The sequence below is a fragment of the Heloderma suspectum genome, chromosome 6, assembly GCF_057233095.1.
Source record: "Heloderma suspectum isolate Gila_16-S chromosome 6, 16-S_ref, whole genome shotgun sequence".
NCBI lineage: Eukaryota > Metazoa > Chordata > Lepidosauria > Squamata > Helodermatidae > Heloderma > Heloderma suspectum.
In genome coordinates, this window is record NC_139463.1 from 77,215,425 (window position 1) to 77,235,039 (window position 19,615).

General features: G+C 43.3%; 1 protein-coding gene across 1 annotated transcript in view; it reads left to right on the plus strand.

Moving 5' to 3' along the window:
- The first annotated feature begins 1,899 nt into the window (after nucleotides 1-1,899).
- LOC146341271 (uncharacterized) overlaps nucleotides 1,900-19,615 on the plus strand; it is a 37,252-nt gene continuing 19,536 nt past the window's right edge. The window contains exons 1-9 of the mRNA XM_084807342.1: nucleotides 1,900-1,966; nucleotides 3,743-3,889; nucleotides 8,079-8,204; nucleotides 9,167-9,325; nucleotides 11,136-11,297; nucleotides 12,976-13,155; nucleotides 13,582-13,752; nucleotides 17,608-17,772; nucleotides 18,663-18,827. Coding sequence (XP_084663468.1) covers nucleotides 1,900-1,966; nucleotides 3,743-3,889; nucleotides 8,079-8,204; nucleotides 9,167-9,325; nucleotides 11,136-11,297; nucleotides 12,976-13,155; nucleotides 13,582-13,752; nucleotides 17,608-17,772; nucleotides 18,663-18,827 — 1,342 coding nt within the window. The remainder of the gene's footprint in view (nucleotides 1,967-3,742; nucleotides 3,890-8,078; nucleotides 8,205-9,166; nucleotides 9,326-11,135; nucleotides 11,298-12,975; nucleotides 13,156-13,581; nucleotides 13,753-17,607; nucleotides 17,773-18,662; nucleotides 18,828-19,615) is intronic.

Here is a 19,615-nt window from a genome sequence, read left to right on the forward strand (position 1 = left end):
TAAAATGATCTTACATCCATGTCATTTGCTAAACTGGATAAACGAATATTAAACAAATATGTTTTAGAACACGCTTAGCATCAGTGGTAGTATTATTTCTGAGGTAAGTGTTGGCAGAGGACAGCGTCAGGCCTCAGCAAGGATTAGGTTCGAGGCAGTCAGACTCTGTGACCCAGGGGAGCTGTCTGGTAGTCTGAGTGAGTCAGAAGCAGGTGCTTAGTCAAAGCCAGGCAAAGGTCAAGATCCAAAGTAGGAAACAGGGAATGGGATCAGGGACTTAGGCAGGGTCCTCACACCAGAGACAAGTTGCTCAGATTGAGAAGCAAGTTCTGAGGCTGTGGCTAGATAGGCCCTGGTGGTCAGAGACTGGTCCTTGGGGCCAGCTGACTGAATATTCAGGCAGGCTGATACTGCAGCCTAGATGTCACCCTTAAAACACAGAACTCAGGTATGTTATTTGCATGTAGGCAAAGTCAACAGGTGGATCTTTGGAGTAGGAACAGCGGTCCAATCCCACTCATCTTCCACGCATTCAGCATACATGGTTATGAAGACCACAGGGAAAGGCCAATTAGCAATTCTATGTTTGCTGTCTGATCTCCCCAAGGAAGTGGGTGTGTTTGAACAACTGTATGATTTGCACTTGTGGAGTCATACTTTAATGTCTGGTGAAAGAGTCAGCCATAGGCTTTGACACTCTCTGGGATATCAGTGGTCTTCAAAGGATTGTGCAGTTTGTAAAATACATCTTACTCTGCATTCCTTTTCTCATGGTAAAGGAGCATGGAGCAGCTGATACAACGGGAAAGGGATAAATTAGCACAAATAGAGAAATCATTAAAAAATATGGATATAACGATACGTGCAGTTGTTGTGGGCCTTTACCATGGTCGTAGAGCTAGGGTGGCTACTTATGGATTGCCCCCCCAAAAGGAAAAGCATCACCCAAAAAAGAGGAAAAAGGCGGACAATGATTTGCATAACATTTACATATGCTAATTTATATGCATTAGAAGTAGTTATTATAATTTGAATAGGGATACAATACATCTCACCGTAGTGTGGAAGACTGTGACCAGGTGACCTGTGTGCCTGGCTGTTCAGCCTGCTGCCCAGGTGCTCACCGTGGATGGGCACCTTTTATGGTTCTCTATCTTTAAAGTGGAATGAGACAGGACAGCCCTTAAAATAGAAGACAGCTTCAGAGGACAGTCCTCTGTCAGCCCTTCAAATAAAGGATTCTCCTCTGTAAAAGAGGACACATGGCCATGCTAAGTGCTTTTAAGAATGTCATGGCAACATTTCCCTGCACAAAATGCCCATAGCCTTAATAGTATGGCTCAGCTGCATGGCATAAAGATCAGGACACTTGGCAAGAGCAAATGGCCCTGGGATAGTCCAGAGTCAGCAGTAGATGGCTCAACGTTAATCCGGGACTGGAATCAGAATCAGGCTAGAGCAGCCTTTCCCAGCCCTGGGTCCCCTGATGTTGTTGGACTACAAGTCACATCATCCTTGACTATTGGCTGTGCTGGCTGGTGATGAGGGGAGTTGTAGTCCAACAGCATCTGAGGACCCAAGTTTGGCGAAGGGTTAGCTAAGGAGAGACTCACTGTAGGTCATGGGAAATTCTGGGATCATAATCCATTCCTTCATTCCACCCACAATCACCAGCCTGTGGTGACCTGACAGGAGCTCCTGGAGAAAATGGCAAATAGCCACAGCTGCTCTGCAGGAGAGGAAGAGAGGAGAAATTCCTTTGCTGCTGTTCCTCCCAGAGGGAGGAAATGCCCATTTTGGTTGGCAAGGTGATGTGGGGAGAGGCCAAATGGAGATTATTTAGTGAGGGGAACAGGCCATCGTTCACTTCCTACGGACTTACCGACAAACTAAGGAGAGATGCTTGCCTTCCTGGCCTTCCTTATATTTGGCTGCAATCTCATGCCAGTCCATACAGCTGGCAAAGGTAATACTGATGCCAAGAGATGCTTCTAGGTTCTCAAGCTGTGTCTTCAGAGGGCAGTTGCTGAGGACTGGATATGTTTCTTCAAGGCATATGGTGACCCTAAAGCTGGCTCCTGGCTAGTCTGTGGATGGAGGGGGCAAAAGTATTATTAGTATGGGCTGAGTTTTCTAGATTTTATCCACTGAAACAAATGGGGTGGTTGATGAGGTTTTCCCTGTGTCACATCATATCTTCTCCCCTGACCTTTGATGAGACTTCTTTCATACCTTCCCAGTTTACTATTTTTTTTTACACTGAGCCAATGAAATTCAGCTTCTCTTTATTTTTTCTAAGGTTTGAGGAAAGGTGCAAGGCCTTGCCTTAATCCCTTTTATGCTGCTGAATTGGGTGTGGAAATGTTCTTCAAAATTGGTTTGCTGAATTGGATTTTTAAAATGCTTCTTAAGATGTTGTTATACTGAGTACAGTTTGTATTGATTGTTATTGATGTTGACCTTTGTCATAAGCTGCTTTGAGGACCTATTGGCTGAAAGGTGGGAGAGAAATATCAGAGATAAATAAAATAAATCCATTTGAGAAAAACTTACACATTCCAGTTGAAAACCAATATAGCTGGCATTTGTAATGCACATTTCAGTTATAATATAGGTATTTTCCCTTTTAATATATTTTATTTATTTATTTACAACATTTGTGTACAGCTCCACATCTAAACAGATTCTGGAGCAGTGAACAACAAGAGATAAAATGAACAAAATATAAAAAGAATGAAACATGATATTAAAATTTATATATTTTAATGTGTATTTAATGAAATTGTTTTTCTAGCAAATGCCACTAGCTTCCTTGTGATTGATGAGCTAAATCCAGTGTTAAATGAGCTGACTTTCACTTGCTAAATCAGATTTTTCCTTCCCTACCTCTCCCCTGTAGCCCTCCACATGCCCCCAAAATCTGTTCTGGAGGATCCCCCAATCCTCCATATCAGGTTTTGGGTACACACAGTGGGGAGAGAGAATTCAATCACTAGAGGTTCTTGTTCCACAGTCAGAAGGACAGCATCAGATACAATCTATTGATTCAACCCCCACCCTTGCTCCCCGTGCATCAGTTCTGATATCCATATGAAGTTCCATGAAAACGGAAGCTTGCCTATCTCAAAGAAGGGGAACACCACACTTGCAGCAGAGATGACCGTGCAGAATGTTCTCCAAGACTCAAGGGAATAGGGCAACTTTGGACCTCACTGTTAGAATGCAATCTAGAGAGCATTCATTACATTTTAAGTCAATCGCAGATCTCCAAAAGGAATTTCCCAGGGGAGGGGGGTTGGCAGTTGTAACCACACTTGATCCAATTAAGGTAATATATGCATGTATAAGAAAATTTATCTGTATCCCTGGTTGATAAAGAATTGGGCTTTCAAATGGATGCTGCACATGTGATTCCACACCCTGAACCAAGATTTGGGGCTGCACATGCGTAGTTCTGTTTAAACATGTGGAAACTCACTAATCAACTGATCAGGAAGGGAAGCAGGGAGATGGACTGGGTCTTCCTCTCCCTGTCACCACTCAGTAGCTGATTAGCAGGATCCCAGATTATTGATTGATTGATTGATTGATTGATTGCATTTCTATGCCATCCAATAGCCAAAGCTCTCTGGGTGGTTCACAAAATGAATACTGGGCGGTTCACAAAATACCTTTACTGTGTTGTGATTCTTAGATTAGCTTATATTGATCCCCCTTCAATTTCTCCACTCGTTCTTTTCAGATTCTCCCTCTTGCATCTTCCCCTTTGTTTTTGATGGGACATCCTACTCATCGTGCACCAAGGATGGGGCTGTTGATGAGCAGCTGTGGTGTAGCACAACTGCTAACTATGACAGGGATGGCCAGTGGAAGCACTGCTCTCTTCAAGGTGAAGTAGTCTAGAACCCAGCTAAAAATAACTTCTCTAGGCAAAGGATCATTGCTGTTAAAGTTGGGTGAGAAATCCACCGAGTTGCATTTTTATGCAAGAATGCCGAATTTGTACCACCTGAGACTGAACACGGAATGGAATGCATCTTGCTAACAAAATCTGTACATTTCTGAGGCTTGTGATGAGGTGGGGGGGTGAGGGGGATGTGTGCCCCCTGAAATCATTTGCAATATGAACCAAAAGAAGGTGTGCACTTGAAAAATGTGTGCAGTTGAAAAATGTGCACAAAACCACTTTTCTCAATGAAAAGAATGCATACTGTTCAGAAATGCATGAAAATAATGTGTACATTTAGAAAAATGTACACTGAAATTCATAAAACTTTCTGTGCAGAAAAAAGGCTTGCAATCTGTGTGGATCTGAGTTAGATAGGTATATACAGATTGTGTAAAATCCATTCCATCTCTGTTTTGCGGATTATCAGGCACCTTTCGTTCCATAGTCTGCCCAGCGATGGAATTGTTTTTTTAAGCTCCCAGATTTGCGCAAATATGCATTTGTGCAAATTCGCATGTGCAAACATGCACAAATTGCCCCCAAATGCACAAAATCCCCCCAAATGTGCATTTCCACACTTTAGCTTATTGTTGTTGTTGTTGTTCAGTCGTTCAGTCGTGTCCGACTCTTCGTGACCCCATGGACCATAGCACGCCAGGCCTTCCTGTCCTGCGCTCTCTCCTGGAGTGTGCTCAAGTTCATATTCACTGCATCGGTGATGCTATCTAGCCATCTCATCCTCTGCCGTCCCCTTCTCCTTTTGCCTTCAGTCTTTCCCAGCATCACGGTCTTTTCCAGAGAGTTTTCTCTTCGCATTAGGTGGCCAAAATATTGGAGCTTCAGCTTCAGTATCTGTCCTTCCAATGAGCACTCAGAGTTGATTTCCTTTAGTGTGGACTGATTTGACCTCCTTGCAGTCCAGGGGACTCGTAAGAGTCTTCTCCAGCACCACAGTTCGAAAGCATCAATTCTTCGGCGCTCAGCCTTCCGTATAGTCCAGCTCTCACAGCCATACATTACTACTGGGAAAACCATAGCTTTGATTAGACGGACCTTTGTCGGCAAGGTGATGTCTCTGCTTCTTACTATGCTGTCTAGGATGGCCATAGCTTTCCTCCCAAGGAGCAAGCATCTTTTAATTTCATGGCTACAGTCACCGTCTGCGGTGATCTTGGAGCCCAGGAAAGTAAAATCTGTCACTGCTTCCATTTCTTCCCCTTCTATATGCCAGGAAGTGATGGGGCCAGATGCCATGATCTTTGTTTTTTTAATGTTGAGTTTCAAACCAGCTTTTGCACTCTCCTCTTTCACCCTCAACAAGAGGCTCTTTAGATCTTCTTCACTTTCTGCCATTAGGGTGGTATTGTCTGCATATCGGAGGTTGTTGATAATTCTCCCAGCAATCTTAATTCCGACCTCTGATTCATCCAACCCGGCATTTCTCATGATGTACTCTGCATATAAGTTAAATAAGCAGGGTGACAATATGCAGCCTTGTCATACTCCTTTCCCAATTTTGAACCAATCGGTTGTTCCATGTCTGGTTCTTACTGTTGCTTCTTGACCCTCGTACAGGTTTCTCAGGAGACAGGTAAGGTGGTCTGGTACTCCCATCACTTTCAGAATTTGCCAGAGTTTGTTGTGATCCACACAATCAAAGGCTTTAGCGTAGTCAATGAAGCAGAAATAGAAGTTTTTCTGGAATTCTCTTGCTTTCTCCATGATTCAGCGAATGTTGGCAATTTGATCTCTAGTTCCTCTGCCTCTTCGAAACCCAGCTTGTACTTCCGGTAGTTCTCGGTTCGCATACTGCTGAAGCCTAGCTTGTAGGATTTTGAGCATCACCTTGCTGGCATGTGAAATGAGCGCAATTGTGCGGTAGTTTGAACACTCTTTGGCGTTGCCCTTCTTTGGAATTGGAATGTAAACTGACCTTTTCCAGTCTTGCGGCCATTGTTGAGTGTTCCAAATTTGTTGGCATATTGAATGCAGCACTTTAACAGCATCATCTTTTAGGATTTTAAATAGCTCAGCTGGAATACTGTCATCTCCGCTGGCTTTGTTGTTAGTAATGCTTCCTAAGGCCCACTTGACTTCACTTTCTAGGATGTCCGGCTCAAGTTCAGTGACCGCACTATCATGGCCATCAGGGACATTCAGATCTTTCCTGTATAGTTCTTCTGTGTATTCTTTCCACCTCCTCTTAATCTCATCTGCTTCTGTTAGGTCCTTGCCTTCTTTGTCCTTGATCATGCCCATCTTTGCACAAAACTTTCCCTTGAGATCTCTGAATTTCTTGAAGAGATCTCTAGTCTTTCCCATTCTGTTGTTTTCCTCAATTTCTTTGCATTGTTCATTTAAGAAGGCCTTCTTGTCTCTCCTTGCTATTCTCTGGAACTCTGCATTCAGTTGGATATATCTTCCCCTTTCTCCCTTGCTTTTCACTTCCCTTCTTTCCTCAGCTACTTGTAAAGCCTCATCAGACAGCCACTTGGCTTTCTTGCATTTCTTTTTCTTTGGGATGGATTTCGTTGCTGCCTCCTGAACAATGTTACGGACCTCCGTCCATAGTTCCTCAGGCACTCTGTCTATCAGGTCTAATCCCTGAAATCTATTCCTCACCTCCACTGTGTATTCATAAGGGATATGATTTAGGTCATACCTGAATGGTTTAGTGGTTTTCCCTACGTTCTTCAATTTAAGCCGAAATTTTGCAACAAGAAGCTCATGATCTGAGCCACAGTCAGCTCCAGGTCTTGTTTTGACTGACTGTATAGAGCTTCTCCATCTTTGGCTGCAAAGGACATAATCAATCTGATTTCGATATTGACCATCTGGTGATGTCCATGTGTAGAGTTGTCTCTTGTGCTGTTGGAAAAGAGTGTTTGCTATGATCAGCGTGTTCTCTTGGCAAAACTCTATTTGCCTTTGTCCTGCTTCATTTTGTACACCAAGGCCATGGTTGCCTGTTATCCCGGTGATTTCTTGACTTCCTACTTTAGCATTCCAATCCCCTATGATATAGAGGACATCTTTTTTTGGTGTTAGTTCTAGAAGGTGTTGTAGGTCTTCATAGAACCGATCAACCTCAGCTTCTTCGGCCTCAGTGGTTGGGGCATAGACTTGAATTACTGTGATGTTGAATGGTTTGCCTTGGATTCGTACTGAGATCATTCTATCGTTTTTAAGATTGTACCCCAGTACTGCTTTTCCCACCCTTTTGTTGACTATGAGTGCTACTCCATTTCTTCTAAGGGATTCTTGGCCACAATAGTAGATATGATGGTCACCTGAATTAAATTCGCCCATGCCTGTCCATTTTAGTTCGCTGATTCCCAAGATGTCGATGTTCAATCTTGCCATCTCATGTTTGACCACCTCCAACTTACCTTGATTCATTGATCTGACATTCCAGGTTCCTAAACAATATTGTTCTTTACAGCATCGGATTTTCTTTTCACCACCAGACACATCCACAGCTGAGTGTCCTTTCGGCTTTGGCCCAGCCGCTTCACTCTTTCTGGCGCTACTTGGAAATACCCTCTGCTCTTCCCCAGTAGTATATTGGACACCTTCCGACCTGAGGGGCTCATCTTCCGGCGTCATCTCTTTTAGCCTTGTGATACGTTCCATGGGGTTTTCTTGGCAAGAATACTGGAGTGGGTTGCCATTTCCTTCTCCAGTGGACCACATTTTGTCAGAACTCTCTGCCATGACCTGTCCATCTTGGGTGGCCCTGCACGGCATAGCTTATGGCTTCACTGAGTTACGCAAGCCCCTTCGCCACAACAAGGCAGTGATCCATGAAGGGGACTTTAGCTTATGGGGAAATGCAAATATTCGGCTAGTTTTTTTTTTTTTTAAATGCATATTTTTCAATGACAAAATTGGTGCAAAGTTGGGAAGGTTAGAAAAATGGTCTGCAAGTCAGCGGAATCCACCCAAAAGTGGGGAAAGCCAGTCTGCTGCAGAATCTGCCAGTTGGATTCATCAAAATCTGACTTATTTGGTTCCATTGCTGATTTCCCTGACATCCCTAGAGTTAGAATAGGTTTGCCAGTGGGAAAACAAGAACCTGTATGAGACTGAGATTGACAGATTCACCTCTCCTTAATTGCTGCCAAACAAGGGTGTCTCCAACTTATGCAGATGAAGCATCATAATCAAGAGTGGGTATTGGCTACTTTTTGCCACTTCTGCAAGCATGCTTACGTGACAGCAATGAAGGGCGAAGAGAAGAAAGGAAAAGACATGGGTAACAAGGGTTGAATATGAGTTAGTGCAGTTTCAGGGATGTAGGCTTTGTATACTTTGGTATTGCTTCACTTGGGGATCAGGACACAGTCAAAGGCTTTTAAGAAAAGGTGGCTTTTGAAGAAGAGAGAGGGATGACATCATATAGCTGTTCTGGGAAGGAGTTCCAGGCATAAAGGGCAGCAAGAGAGAACAGACAGACCTCTTTGAGAGAGGAGAAGACTTTGGAGCACCTGAGGGTGGTGGAGTTTGAGGAAGGAAGGTCACAAGCAGTGTTCTAATGAAAACTAAGAGCAGAGAGATAGGGTGAGGTAACTGTACCCATATCCACTTCTTGAATGTATAAGAATCAGTTGTTTTCCTCCCTCTCCCTCTAAGCCAGGGGTAGGCAGTGTGCTTTCTGCAGACGCCAATCCAATGTGACCCCAGACATCTTTCTTGGGGCAGATCTACACTTCATGTCATATCGATATGATCCCATCATGATGACACTACATCCCTCATGCACATTTATAACTCGTAGCACACACCGTGAGATCTGTTATGGTATGTTGCATAATATGGAATAACAAGCGGAAAATAACACTAGAAAAGCAGTACATGGAATGCATAATGTGCCCCAACAATTATCAGTGCACTTCAATACTGATAAAAAAGCACTAGTGTAGATCCACCATTGGTGTCCATCAAGATGCCCCACCTCTCCCACTTTTTTTTTTTAAATTAACACATCTTCTTACCAGCAGCTGGGATTGCTGTGAAATAGGTTTCTGTTGGTGCTGAAAACTGTGGGTTCAAAGGAGTTTAGTGTACTGGGGCTCAGACCCCACCTCTGCCTTGTACTTAGTCTTTTGGGCAGGTTACATGGTGGTGCCCAGGGGGAGTTTCTCAAATTGCCAAAGATGTCCATGACCCAAAATGTTTGCCTAACCTGATCTAAACCCATCCTCTCCATATTTTCAGAGCATGACGGCAACTCGGGGGGCAAGTCCTGCATTTTCCCCTTCATCTACAAGAACCGGACATTCTACACCTGTACTGAAGAGGGGAAAGATGGATTCTGGTGTGCCACCACAAGAAATTATGACAGGGACCTTAAGTGGAGCTACTGTGCAGACACCAGTAAGAGAATTGGCAGTGGAATGTGACCGCTATTATTATTGGTAGTCCAGAAAGAAATAGAAGACGAAGATCTACAAGCCAACAGTTAAATACTTTAGTTTGATTATTAAGGCAGGCTTGTGGGACAGAAAACATTTCTTCAAGATTAAGAGAATACTGAGGGAGAAAGGTAACTGCCAGGAAACTGATGGCAAGATATACTGTATATCACCGTTCAGCTGCTGTGAGGCTAAACAGGTCTGGCTGGATAATAAATACAATAAAACCTGCTAGCTACAGTTGGGTCAGATCCAGATGCAGTGCCAGGCCAAGGCATTTTGCTATCTGAAGCAGAGACAAAATGGTGCCACTGCAGTACTATGAACACTTCACAAGGTCTCACTGCACAATTCAGATACCAATTCCTGCCTTCATCTATTCCGCCTCATGGTGCTACCTGAAGCAGATTGCTTCACCCTGCTGTATGGCAGGGCTGGACCTGTCTAAATGTATCTGTCTGTCTGTCTATCTATCTATACCTCACCTGCCCCACACACCATCAATATATATGCTGCTTTGCAAAGCGTTAGAAGACTGGTCCCTGTCCTGAGGGGCTTACAGTCTAGATATTGTCACAAGGGAGACCACAGAGGAAGGTGAGAGTAATGGAGGCAGGGATAAACAAAGGAGATGAAGATGTGATGATTTCAATTATGTATACAAAAGGTTAGTAATAAGTATTGGAACAGTGATGGCAGGGGATCACAACAAATAAAGGTGCAAGGTAAGGTTAATTTGCTCTTGGAGTTTTTAAAGAAGTTAGTAGGTGCAGTGACAGGGATCACTAAGGGTAGAGAGCTAATCAACAGCCCTGGGTGCAGCAGGGTGCCTTGAGTGCAAACAAGAGTCATAAGGGGAGGAATGTTGCCTAGCAGCTGGTGAAACCAAATAAGTTTCCTTTTTGCCAAGGTTTCATGTGTATAAAAAGACTAGCATGTTCTGTTAGTAGTAGTGGTTTCATTCCGTTACATGTCAGTCTGGCGTTGTTGTTTTATACTTATGCCTTCTTAGTAATTCTGTTAATTTCTCAGTAAAGTTTGCCAAGTCCTTCAGTTTCTGGATTCAGTCTGCTTTATTCAGCCACTTCTGCTAATAATAATAGGGTATGGGAATTAGGCTGTTGTGCCAAAGGCTTCATGGAAAAGGTGGATTTGGAGAAGGGATTTGAAGGAAGTAAGAGAGGTGGTCTTATGGAAGGGTTCTGAGAGGCATTTCCAGGCATGAGGGGCAGCAAAGGAGAAAAGGTGGAGTCATTTGAGAGAGCAGGAAACCTTTGGATGGCAGGAGTGGTGCGGCTGAATAAGTGAAGGTCACAGGCAGGGGGATAAGGTGGAGGTGAGGGTGGTGGAGCTGGCAAGGCCATGGAGAGTTTTGAAGATCAGGACAAAATGACCATCTGTTTTGTTTTCTAGCCAGATTGTTTTGTTTTTTGTTTTCTAGCCAGACATTGATATGTCTTAGCCCACATCAGAAGGGGTTTTCTGACCTTTCTTTTCCTGACAGCATATCAAATTGCAGCCTGTGGCAGATACAGGTTTTTAAATACTGTATGATGTTTTCATTAAAATTGTTAGATGCCTTGAGTTCCGAGGGCGAGGGGGGGGGGGATAAAACAGGATATAAGCTTTTAAAATGATTGAAAAATAAAAGTGTCTTTGATGAAATTTGTGGCCCACAATCCAAGTGGAGTACACTCGTCTTCATGCTTATTGTACCAACGTTTTCCTACGGGTAAGTTGATCTCTGGCTTTGCCTTCTCTCCTCTGCTCAGGACTAGATGCCAACCCCAAGGGCCCTTGTGTTTTTCCTTTCATGTACAACCATACATCCTACTCTTCATGCACAACAGATGGGATTTCTAACAGGAGGCCCTGGTGTTCCCTTACCAGGAACTATGATGCTGACTTGCAATGGACATACTGTGAGCCATCAGGTAGGAGAAACAGGAGAGAAAGTGGCGTAAGCTTGGTGACGAGAGACACCTTTCAGAACTATGTTCATTACTGCAAGAAGTTGAGCTCCGACTACATGTGATGGCAGCAGTTCTGTGTGTTTCAGCATGGAATGCCCCAATGAGATGGACATGAGAGTCCATTTGCAAAAAAGCATAGGCTGGGTGCAGGTTTACTCTGTCTGTCTGTCTAATTGATTACCCACTTTTCATCATAAACCAACCCCCAAACAGGGTACAATGTCAATAAAACATGCTGAAATCATACAAACATGGAGCGATAAAACAGGGGAAGATACAAATATAGATAAATAGCCATTTAAAAGACACAGCAACACGGATTCAGTCAAAAGCCTGGGTGAACAAATAGGTTGCTGAACCTCCCGCCCCCAAAGCCTGTCTCTTACCACCCCACTGTCTGTCTCTGCAAATACTTTGTGCCCAGCCTGAGGACGTTTCTGGCATCAAAGTTCAGCTGAGGAGAGAAATGCTTGCGGAGAGAAGCTGTGGGAGGGTTCTGCATTCCAAACTATACACCCCTTTTGTTTCTAAAATCGTACCCTAGTCCTTTCTGTGTGATTGAGCAGTTCTGTGTTTAAGCACATGGTGTGGCTATTGTCACACCTATGGGCAGTTTCAAGTAGCTTGAATTTTCCCATATGAGGTGCTGCTTTCCTGCTCCAGACCCTGCATTTGGTCATTATAATGCTGAGCTGAAAATTCCTTGGAAGGACGCTTGGGGTTTGAAAATGGGTGAGGAGGGGGTGAAATTCCCCTGAAAGTTTTGGGCCCTCCATTCCTAAGCAGAAGTGGTGGTCCATTTAAAAACAAAACCCACTTATTCTTACCACCTGTAGTAGCAGCAGCAGAACACTTTGCAGCGACCAGAGGCCTCCAGCTGCCATTTTCTCACCCCTGATGTTTTACTATGCTATGAAAAGTGGTGGTGATTTCCCTCCACAGAAAATTCCCCACCTCGGAATGATGCTATGCTATAATGTAGCATCATACCATATTACAAAATGGTGGCTGGAGACTTTCGGCTGCTGGGAGAGGCTCCATGGCTGTCACAAATGGGGGTGAGAATTGATTTAATAAATTAAAGGATCCACTATCACTACTATCGCCATGGTAAGAGAGGGCCCAAACATTTTGAGGAATTTCATGGGCCTTCCAAGGATGAAACACTACTGCTATCCCATTTTTGCCCGTTGCAAATTGGGGGTGGGGGGTGAGGAAGAAGTGCAGAGACAGGAATTTCATTCCAGCATGAGGCCATTATATGAAACATAGAGCTGCCACCATTCCATGGTTCTTTCACCCTCTTTATGGGAAAGTGTAGCATAACCCAACACATGACATCATGTCATTGCTCTGTGCATTTCTCTGCTGTACCAACTGTATGTGTCAGGGGTGGAGTGGGGGAGAACATTCAGTGCAAGTTCACAAGTTGAGTTATACTACAGTCTACTGGGAAAAGGTGAGAAGAAAACATGAAGTTAACAGCAGCTATTTCCCCCCCCCCTATATAACATCTTCTTCTGTCCTCAGAGGGGGATGTAAGGTCAGGGCACTTCTCTTTCTATTGCAAGGACATTCTTGCATAATTGCAAATCTTCTATGGCTTTTGTTCTATTTCTTTTTTAATGTTAACAATCAGGATCTGAAGAGAGCGTGGAAAGTTCATCATGTGTCTTTCCATTTATCTACGAGGGCAAGTCTTACCGGAGCTGCACTGCAGATGGGCAGAGGGATAGGAGCTTCTGGTGTGCCACCACCAGCAACTATGATGCTGACAAGAAACGGAAGTTCTGTCCAGAAGAATCAGGGGAGTCAGAAGGTAGAAGGAAAAAAATAGACACAAGGCTCCATAAGGAGATTCAGAACTTGAGGAAACAGTTTGGCTGAAGATTTGAGATCCCATTAGTAAAAAATGGTGTGTAGGTAGCGGGGGGGGGGGGAAGGGAACCTGGTGTGTCAATGTGCTCCCTCAACTTGTCACATTTGGCTCAGGGGCCTTGCGTTCCTGGGCCCATTGAGTTCTTCTGTCTTGCAAGATGCTGGTGTTTACTTAAATCAGCAATACAGAGGCAGGGAGAATGTTTGGGCAGCAAAAAGGCAGAAAATATAATCTTCCCTAGATGTTTTGTGTGGATATTTGTTAATGCCATGTTCTCCTTGAGGAATCCAAAATAATATCTGCTTCTGATCCAGGTGGTCCATAAATTTTGCACCCACTTTCTTTTTATTTTATTTTAAAATTCAGAGCCAGAGCCAGAGCCAGAGGTAAAGACTCCATCTTGCGTCTTCCCATTTATTTACAAGAAGAAGTCCTACAGCGCATGCACTAGTGAGGGCAGGAGAAATGGGAAACTCTGGTGCGCCACCACCAGCAACTATGACATGGATGAGAAATGGGTGTACTGTAATGTCACAGGTAGGAGGACAGCAGAACATTTTGTTTTGCTGGTTTAAAAGGAGTGGGCCCAATGTGATCAGGGAACAAAGACTGGCCATATGAAGTTCCTCTACCAAATATCAAATATGAATACAAAGTAGTCTATGGAGGGGACAAGGTATGGAAAGGTTTTCCTCTGTCAATATACATTTGTTTCCCGTTTGTTGTGCACAGTCCTTGTGATAAGTAATGACATGATAAGATACCAATGGCAGTTAATTCATATACGAACTGGCCCTTACATTCCAAGCACTGAGGCTCAAAAATTATAATTTGGACAGAGAGTGTAGGTATCAAAACCACTTGTTTATTTGTATTGTAACTAGAGATGGATAGGTCTGCCCAAGGGAATTCTGTGAAATAATATTCCACCAGTATTAGGGGTGAAGTATTCCATGGACTAAGGATTTTGGCTGAAAGTGGGGACTTGCTAGAGTCCAGTGGGCCCACAGCGCACAGAACACCTGTACAGAAACCTATAGTTGTTGGTCCATCATGGTGACAAATTTGACCTTCACCAAAAGATCATCCAGGAGCGGAAGAGACAGAGAAGACCCAATCTATGCTATGCAGGCTGCAGAAAAACAAATTCCCCAATTGCTCTCACACATGCTCAGTCCATGCTAAGGATGGTTGAATCAGTCTATTTGCATTCTGTGTCATTTTCACATGTGTTTCCCCATAAATCAATCTGCATGAAAATTCACATTGAAGTAATATATAAATACAGGTCTTTAAACATATTTTCTCTCAAAATACACAATCTAAAATGTATGGTGATACTTTTTTCTTCTTCTTTTGAGCTGAGAACTGGGTCAAAACATCCAGGAAGTGTGAAAGCTGATGGATAACTAAGTTCTAATCCACGTGTTAGTCCAAATGTTGTGCATCACTTCAGTTTATATCGGAATTCACAAATATCCAATTCCACAAACATCCCAGTACACCATGCATAGTGTCATAGCAACTTTAGTGCAGATGGCACATGTGCATGGCTCGTTTGTTTTCTCTCCTGATTTTCAACTTGGCAATATACATCTCTCCATAGGGAGGAAGGTTTCTGATGACACATAGAATTACAATTTGAATCTGTGACAGAGAATTCACCGTGTTCACAATGCAGTCTATGCTTGTGAGATGTCTGCATAATGCTCTTTGGTGCTGTGAACTGGCTTAGATGAGATTTGCACCACATCCAAGCCCAATGCTCCACCCATTGGAGTACATTGCGCTTCATGCACAAACATTTCTCAAGAGGAGGTAATCTCAGTCTTTGCTTCCCTTCCACTGCTGAAGACTAGGTGAACCTGCTAAGGAAGTATGTGTCTTTCCTTTCATCTACAACCTTAAGTTCTACTTCTCATGCACAACAGACAGAATGTCTGGGAAGAAGCCCTGGTGCTCTCCCACCAAAAACTAGAATGCAGACTTGCAATGGATGTACTGTGAGCCTTCAGGTAGGGAAGATGCAAGGAGCAGGAAGACTTACCACTTAGTGGTGAGACGAGGCCCATCACTTTGAAAGCTCTTCCCAAATGCAGCATACAGAGGGCCAAACAACATATTAAAAGCAGCGTTTCCCTGTGCTTATGTATGGAACTTCCCCAGTTTTGTAAAACGGGTGGGTCCAATTTTAAAAGAAAACATATGCATGGATGAGCATCACTGAAGACTCCCCATGTCTGCCATTTACTCCCCCAAAGCCAATATCCTTTTTGCCCAGCCAGATACACTTCTGGTATTGGAACTGAAGAGACTTGCATTCCTCATTTGTGCATCCTTTTTTCCTGTAAAAATCAGAAACAGCCCCTCCAACCCTTCTGTGTTTAAACAGTACTGTCAAGTCTAGCTTGGCTCTAAGGTCATTACCAGGTACCTCAAATTTTTGAAACTGGGAGGCTACTTCCTGCTCCCCCCACCTTGCATTTGGCAATTTCTCGAGCTGACTGAAAATGGCCTCCAGAATTATCCACTGTATTTGCAGATAGCAAAATGGGAGGTGGGGGTGGATTTGCTGAATATTTTCTGGAAATTCTCAGTCCTGGGGGGGCAGGGCTCCCCATCAGCGGCAGCATCACTTCTTCCTTTTTTCCTCACTTTTTCTGTGCTGCTGCTGCAATTGTTTTGGCAGATTGGCCACCAGTTTGCATCCCTCACAATGCCTCAGACCTAGCATCATTTCTGGGCATTGTGTATATGTGTGTGTGGGGGGCGGGGATGGAAGGAGCCACAAAATAGTGGTGGGGAACATTTGGAGAATATTCTGCAAAATGCCCCACTTTTTCAGGGAGGGTGTAAAAAACAAAATTCTCAGACATTTTCCTGGGGTGGGGTGGGGTAATCTTTTCTGAGAATTTTTGGCTCAGCTCTAATAATTCCTGTGTTGCTCACAAAGGAATTAGGAATTTTCTAATAAGGTATTTATTGTGTGCTCATCATTCCCTACTCACAGTTGTTTACAGGTTCTTTAGATGATGTCATGACCCTCCAGTTTCGCTTCTGTGTCTAACTAGCACTTTTGGCAAGTTTTTTTTAGCGCAGGGAAAATGCAGCATTTAATTGTGAAAGTAAGCACTATTTCCTCTTGTGTATTTGTGATATTCTGCTACACCACAGTGCCGCTTAGAGGGTATGAAGCAGAAAAGTAGGAAAGGAAATGCTCCTTCTTAAGGATGTACAGATTGTGTAAAATCTATTCTGTCTGCATTTGTCTTCATTCCGTTGTCTGCTCATCGACAGAATTAGATTTATTTTTGTTTCTGAATTTGCATAACTTCTCATTTGTGCAAATTCACACTTGTGAAAATGCACAAATCCCCTCCCTCAAATGTGCAGATCCCCCCCCCCATAAGCATTTTGTCTCTTTAGCCTATGGGGGAAACATGTATTTTTGGCAGGCTTTTTCTAAAAATTGCATATTTTTGTATTACTAAATTTGCGCAAAATTCCAGAAAGTTAGAAAAATGGTCCACAAGTCCACAGAATCCACCCGACTAGGGAAAAGTCAGTCTGCTGAGGAATCCACAGGTCAGATTCATAAAAATCTGAACTTATTTGATTCCACTGCAGATTTCTCCAACACCCTACTCCTCATGTATGCTTGGATCTGAATTCTGTGATGAAACCGTAAGTAGATACACCAGATTAACAGCCATTTAATAGCCTTGTGTAGAAAGCCTCTTAGGCATTACATGAAATGTAGAGTGCCTGCCTCCCTATATTTCTTTCCCCTTTCCTCAAGGGTAAAGGGTGATATAACACAATAAATTGATTAACATCATCCTGTTGTGAATCTCACTGGCCCTCAGAAGCAAATGACGTTACGCTTGAGGCTGAGGACATGCATGGTGCTACAATGTCACAACATTTCTTGTATTATACTGCACATTACTGAGACTAGAGGAGACGGAAACATGAAGTGGCAGAAGCTGAACCTCTGTTCACACAACTAGCATGCATTAACTGAACACATGAAAGGGTTGCACGATCATGCCTGCTTTCCCTGCTGCTGGGTGTTTGGCTAAAAAGTCTGAACAGTGCTGCTTTTCCATGCACATTGTATGTGTGTAGGACCTCTATGTGCAACTGTGAGAGGTAAGTGTATGCACCTAGGATCTATATGCACCTTCAGAGAAACAGATGGAGGTCAAAGCAGGGTAACTGGGTGTGATCCTCTTTCTATGCATTCAACGCAAAGGTGAAAAGGGCTTCTTCAAATATGTCATTCTGCCTTTAGAAAGTTTGGGTCAATGGCCTCTTTGGCTGCAAGGATATTCCTGAGTAATTTCAGTCCTACCTCTTTGGCATTCATTTCTTTTGTGCCATAAAAATCAGGGCCTGACGAGGTTAAGGAAAGTCCACCTTGTGTCTTCCCATTCATCTACAAGGGAAAGCTTTACAGCAGCTGCACGACAGGTGGGTGGAGGGATGGGGTGTTCTGGTGTGCCACCACCAGCAACTACAATGTGGACAAGAAACTGAAGCTCTGTCAGGATTCAGGTATGGGAATCAAAAGGTAGGAGTGGGAAATAGTGACAAGCCCCAGTAAGGCCTGATCTCGGAGGAAACAGTGTGAGTGAAATGATTAGAGGACCTTTTTGTGCCCTTTTCACACATTCTACACATGTACAGCTTCCACAAATTGGGAAATGTTGCTGGCTTATGTGTAGGTGCTTCATGTAATGAGCAACTGCTTATGTGTAGGTGCTTCATGTAATTGGGACCCCTGTGTAATTGTGGGTCACAGGTGCATGAAGCATCGACCTGTGGGAAGCTGCCTCTTTGCAGATGTCCATATTTAATACGTAGACATTGAGACGGCAGAGTCAGCAAGAGCTGTGATGTCAAGGTACGGCCCATTTTGCATTCTACGAATAGAAGACCTACATGTGTAGATCATATGAAAAAGGTTTTAATTTACAAATAAAATGGACTGAATCAAATTGACCTGAACGGAAAGTTAGTGACTTCATTGGTAAATGATGGCAAAACTGGGCAGTAAGAGCTGTACTGAGTTGCTCCCCTCACAACGTCACATTTGGTTCAGAGGCTGCCAGTTTTAATCTCAATTAGGATTCTATGTCTAGTTATTTATTTGAAGTTGCTAACAGCACAAACCTATATCTACTCCGAAGTAATTCCCATTGAGTTCAATGGGTCTTACTCGCAGGAAAATGGATATAGGCGTGCAGCCTTATTTGAAATAGCAATACACACAAAAAAGAATTGTTTATGGCACACGCAAGCAAAACATTTCAGCTTTCCTAGATGATGCATGTGTGTGTTTTTCAGATTTGCTGATGCCGTATCTTCTTTGAAGGTTCTGCTACTTAGACATATACTACTGATACGTATATCCTTTGTACTGACCTTTTTGTTTTAAAATCCAGGTCCAGATCCACTGGTAGAGAGTCCAACTTGCCTCTTCCCATTCATCTACAAGAACTCATCCTATAGCACATGCACTAGTGAGGGCATGAGTGATGGGAAACTCTGGTGTGCCACCACCAGCAACTATGACATGGATAAGAACTGGGTGTACTGCAATGTCACAGGTAGGAGAGCAGCAAATGTGTTTGTGTTAGGTTTAGAGGAGGGGTTCCAATGTGGTAAAAAAATGGAGGTTGGCTAAACAAGGTTCCTTGCCACAGCTGTCTAACAGGAATAAAGGGACTGGAGGGGATTGGGTGTGCGGAGAAAAACACACACATCTGGTTCTCATTTGTTGTGTCCAGTGAGTATTCTGTCAGTGCTGTCCTTCTGTTGCAGTACAAAGGGACAAATTAATCTATTTCCTCTCCATGTCACTTTTTGCACGTGTTCACCCACTTTTTGCACGTGTTCACCCGTTCCATCCTGTTCCTGTATTATCCTGTAAAATCTATTTTTTAATGCAAATGTACATCTAAACACATTTCTAAATGCCTTTTTCTTTCAAAATGCACATTTAAAAAATGTATTTTGATACTTTTTTTCAGCTAAGAAGTGCATTGGGACATTCAGGAAGGGCAAAAACCAGTGGACAATTATGTTCCAATCTTCACATTCAAATCTGGGATTTTCAGATCATGTTAATTCGTATCAGAATTCACAAAGATTGAATTCCTCAAGCACTGCTGTGTTGCAGGGATGTCCCATTTACAAGCTTTCAGAGTGCAATGTTGCAATTCTTCCCTCCAGGAGCACAGTCATAGCTTCCTTATATGATCAGTGCATGGAACTGGCTTGTACACATGGTCAACTCAAGTTGTACTGCTATCTTGGGTGAAAATTAGTTTTCCTGTTACCACCCCTCATCGTAGCCTTGTGCTCCCTTCTCAAAGATTTGCCCTTGCAGCTCTTC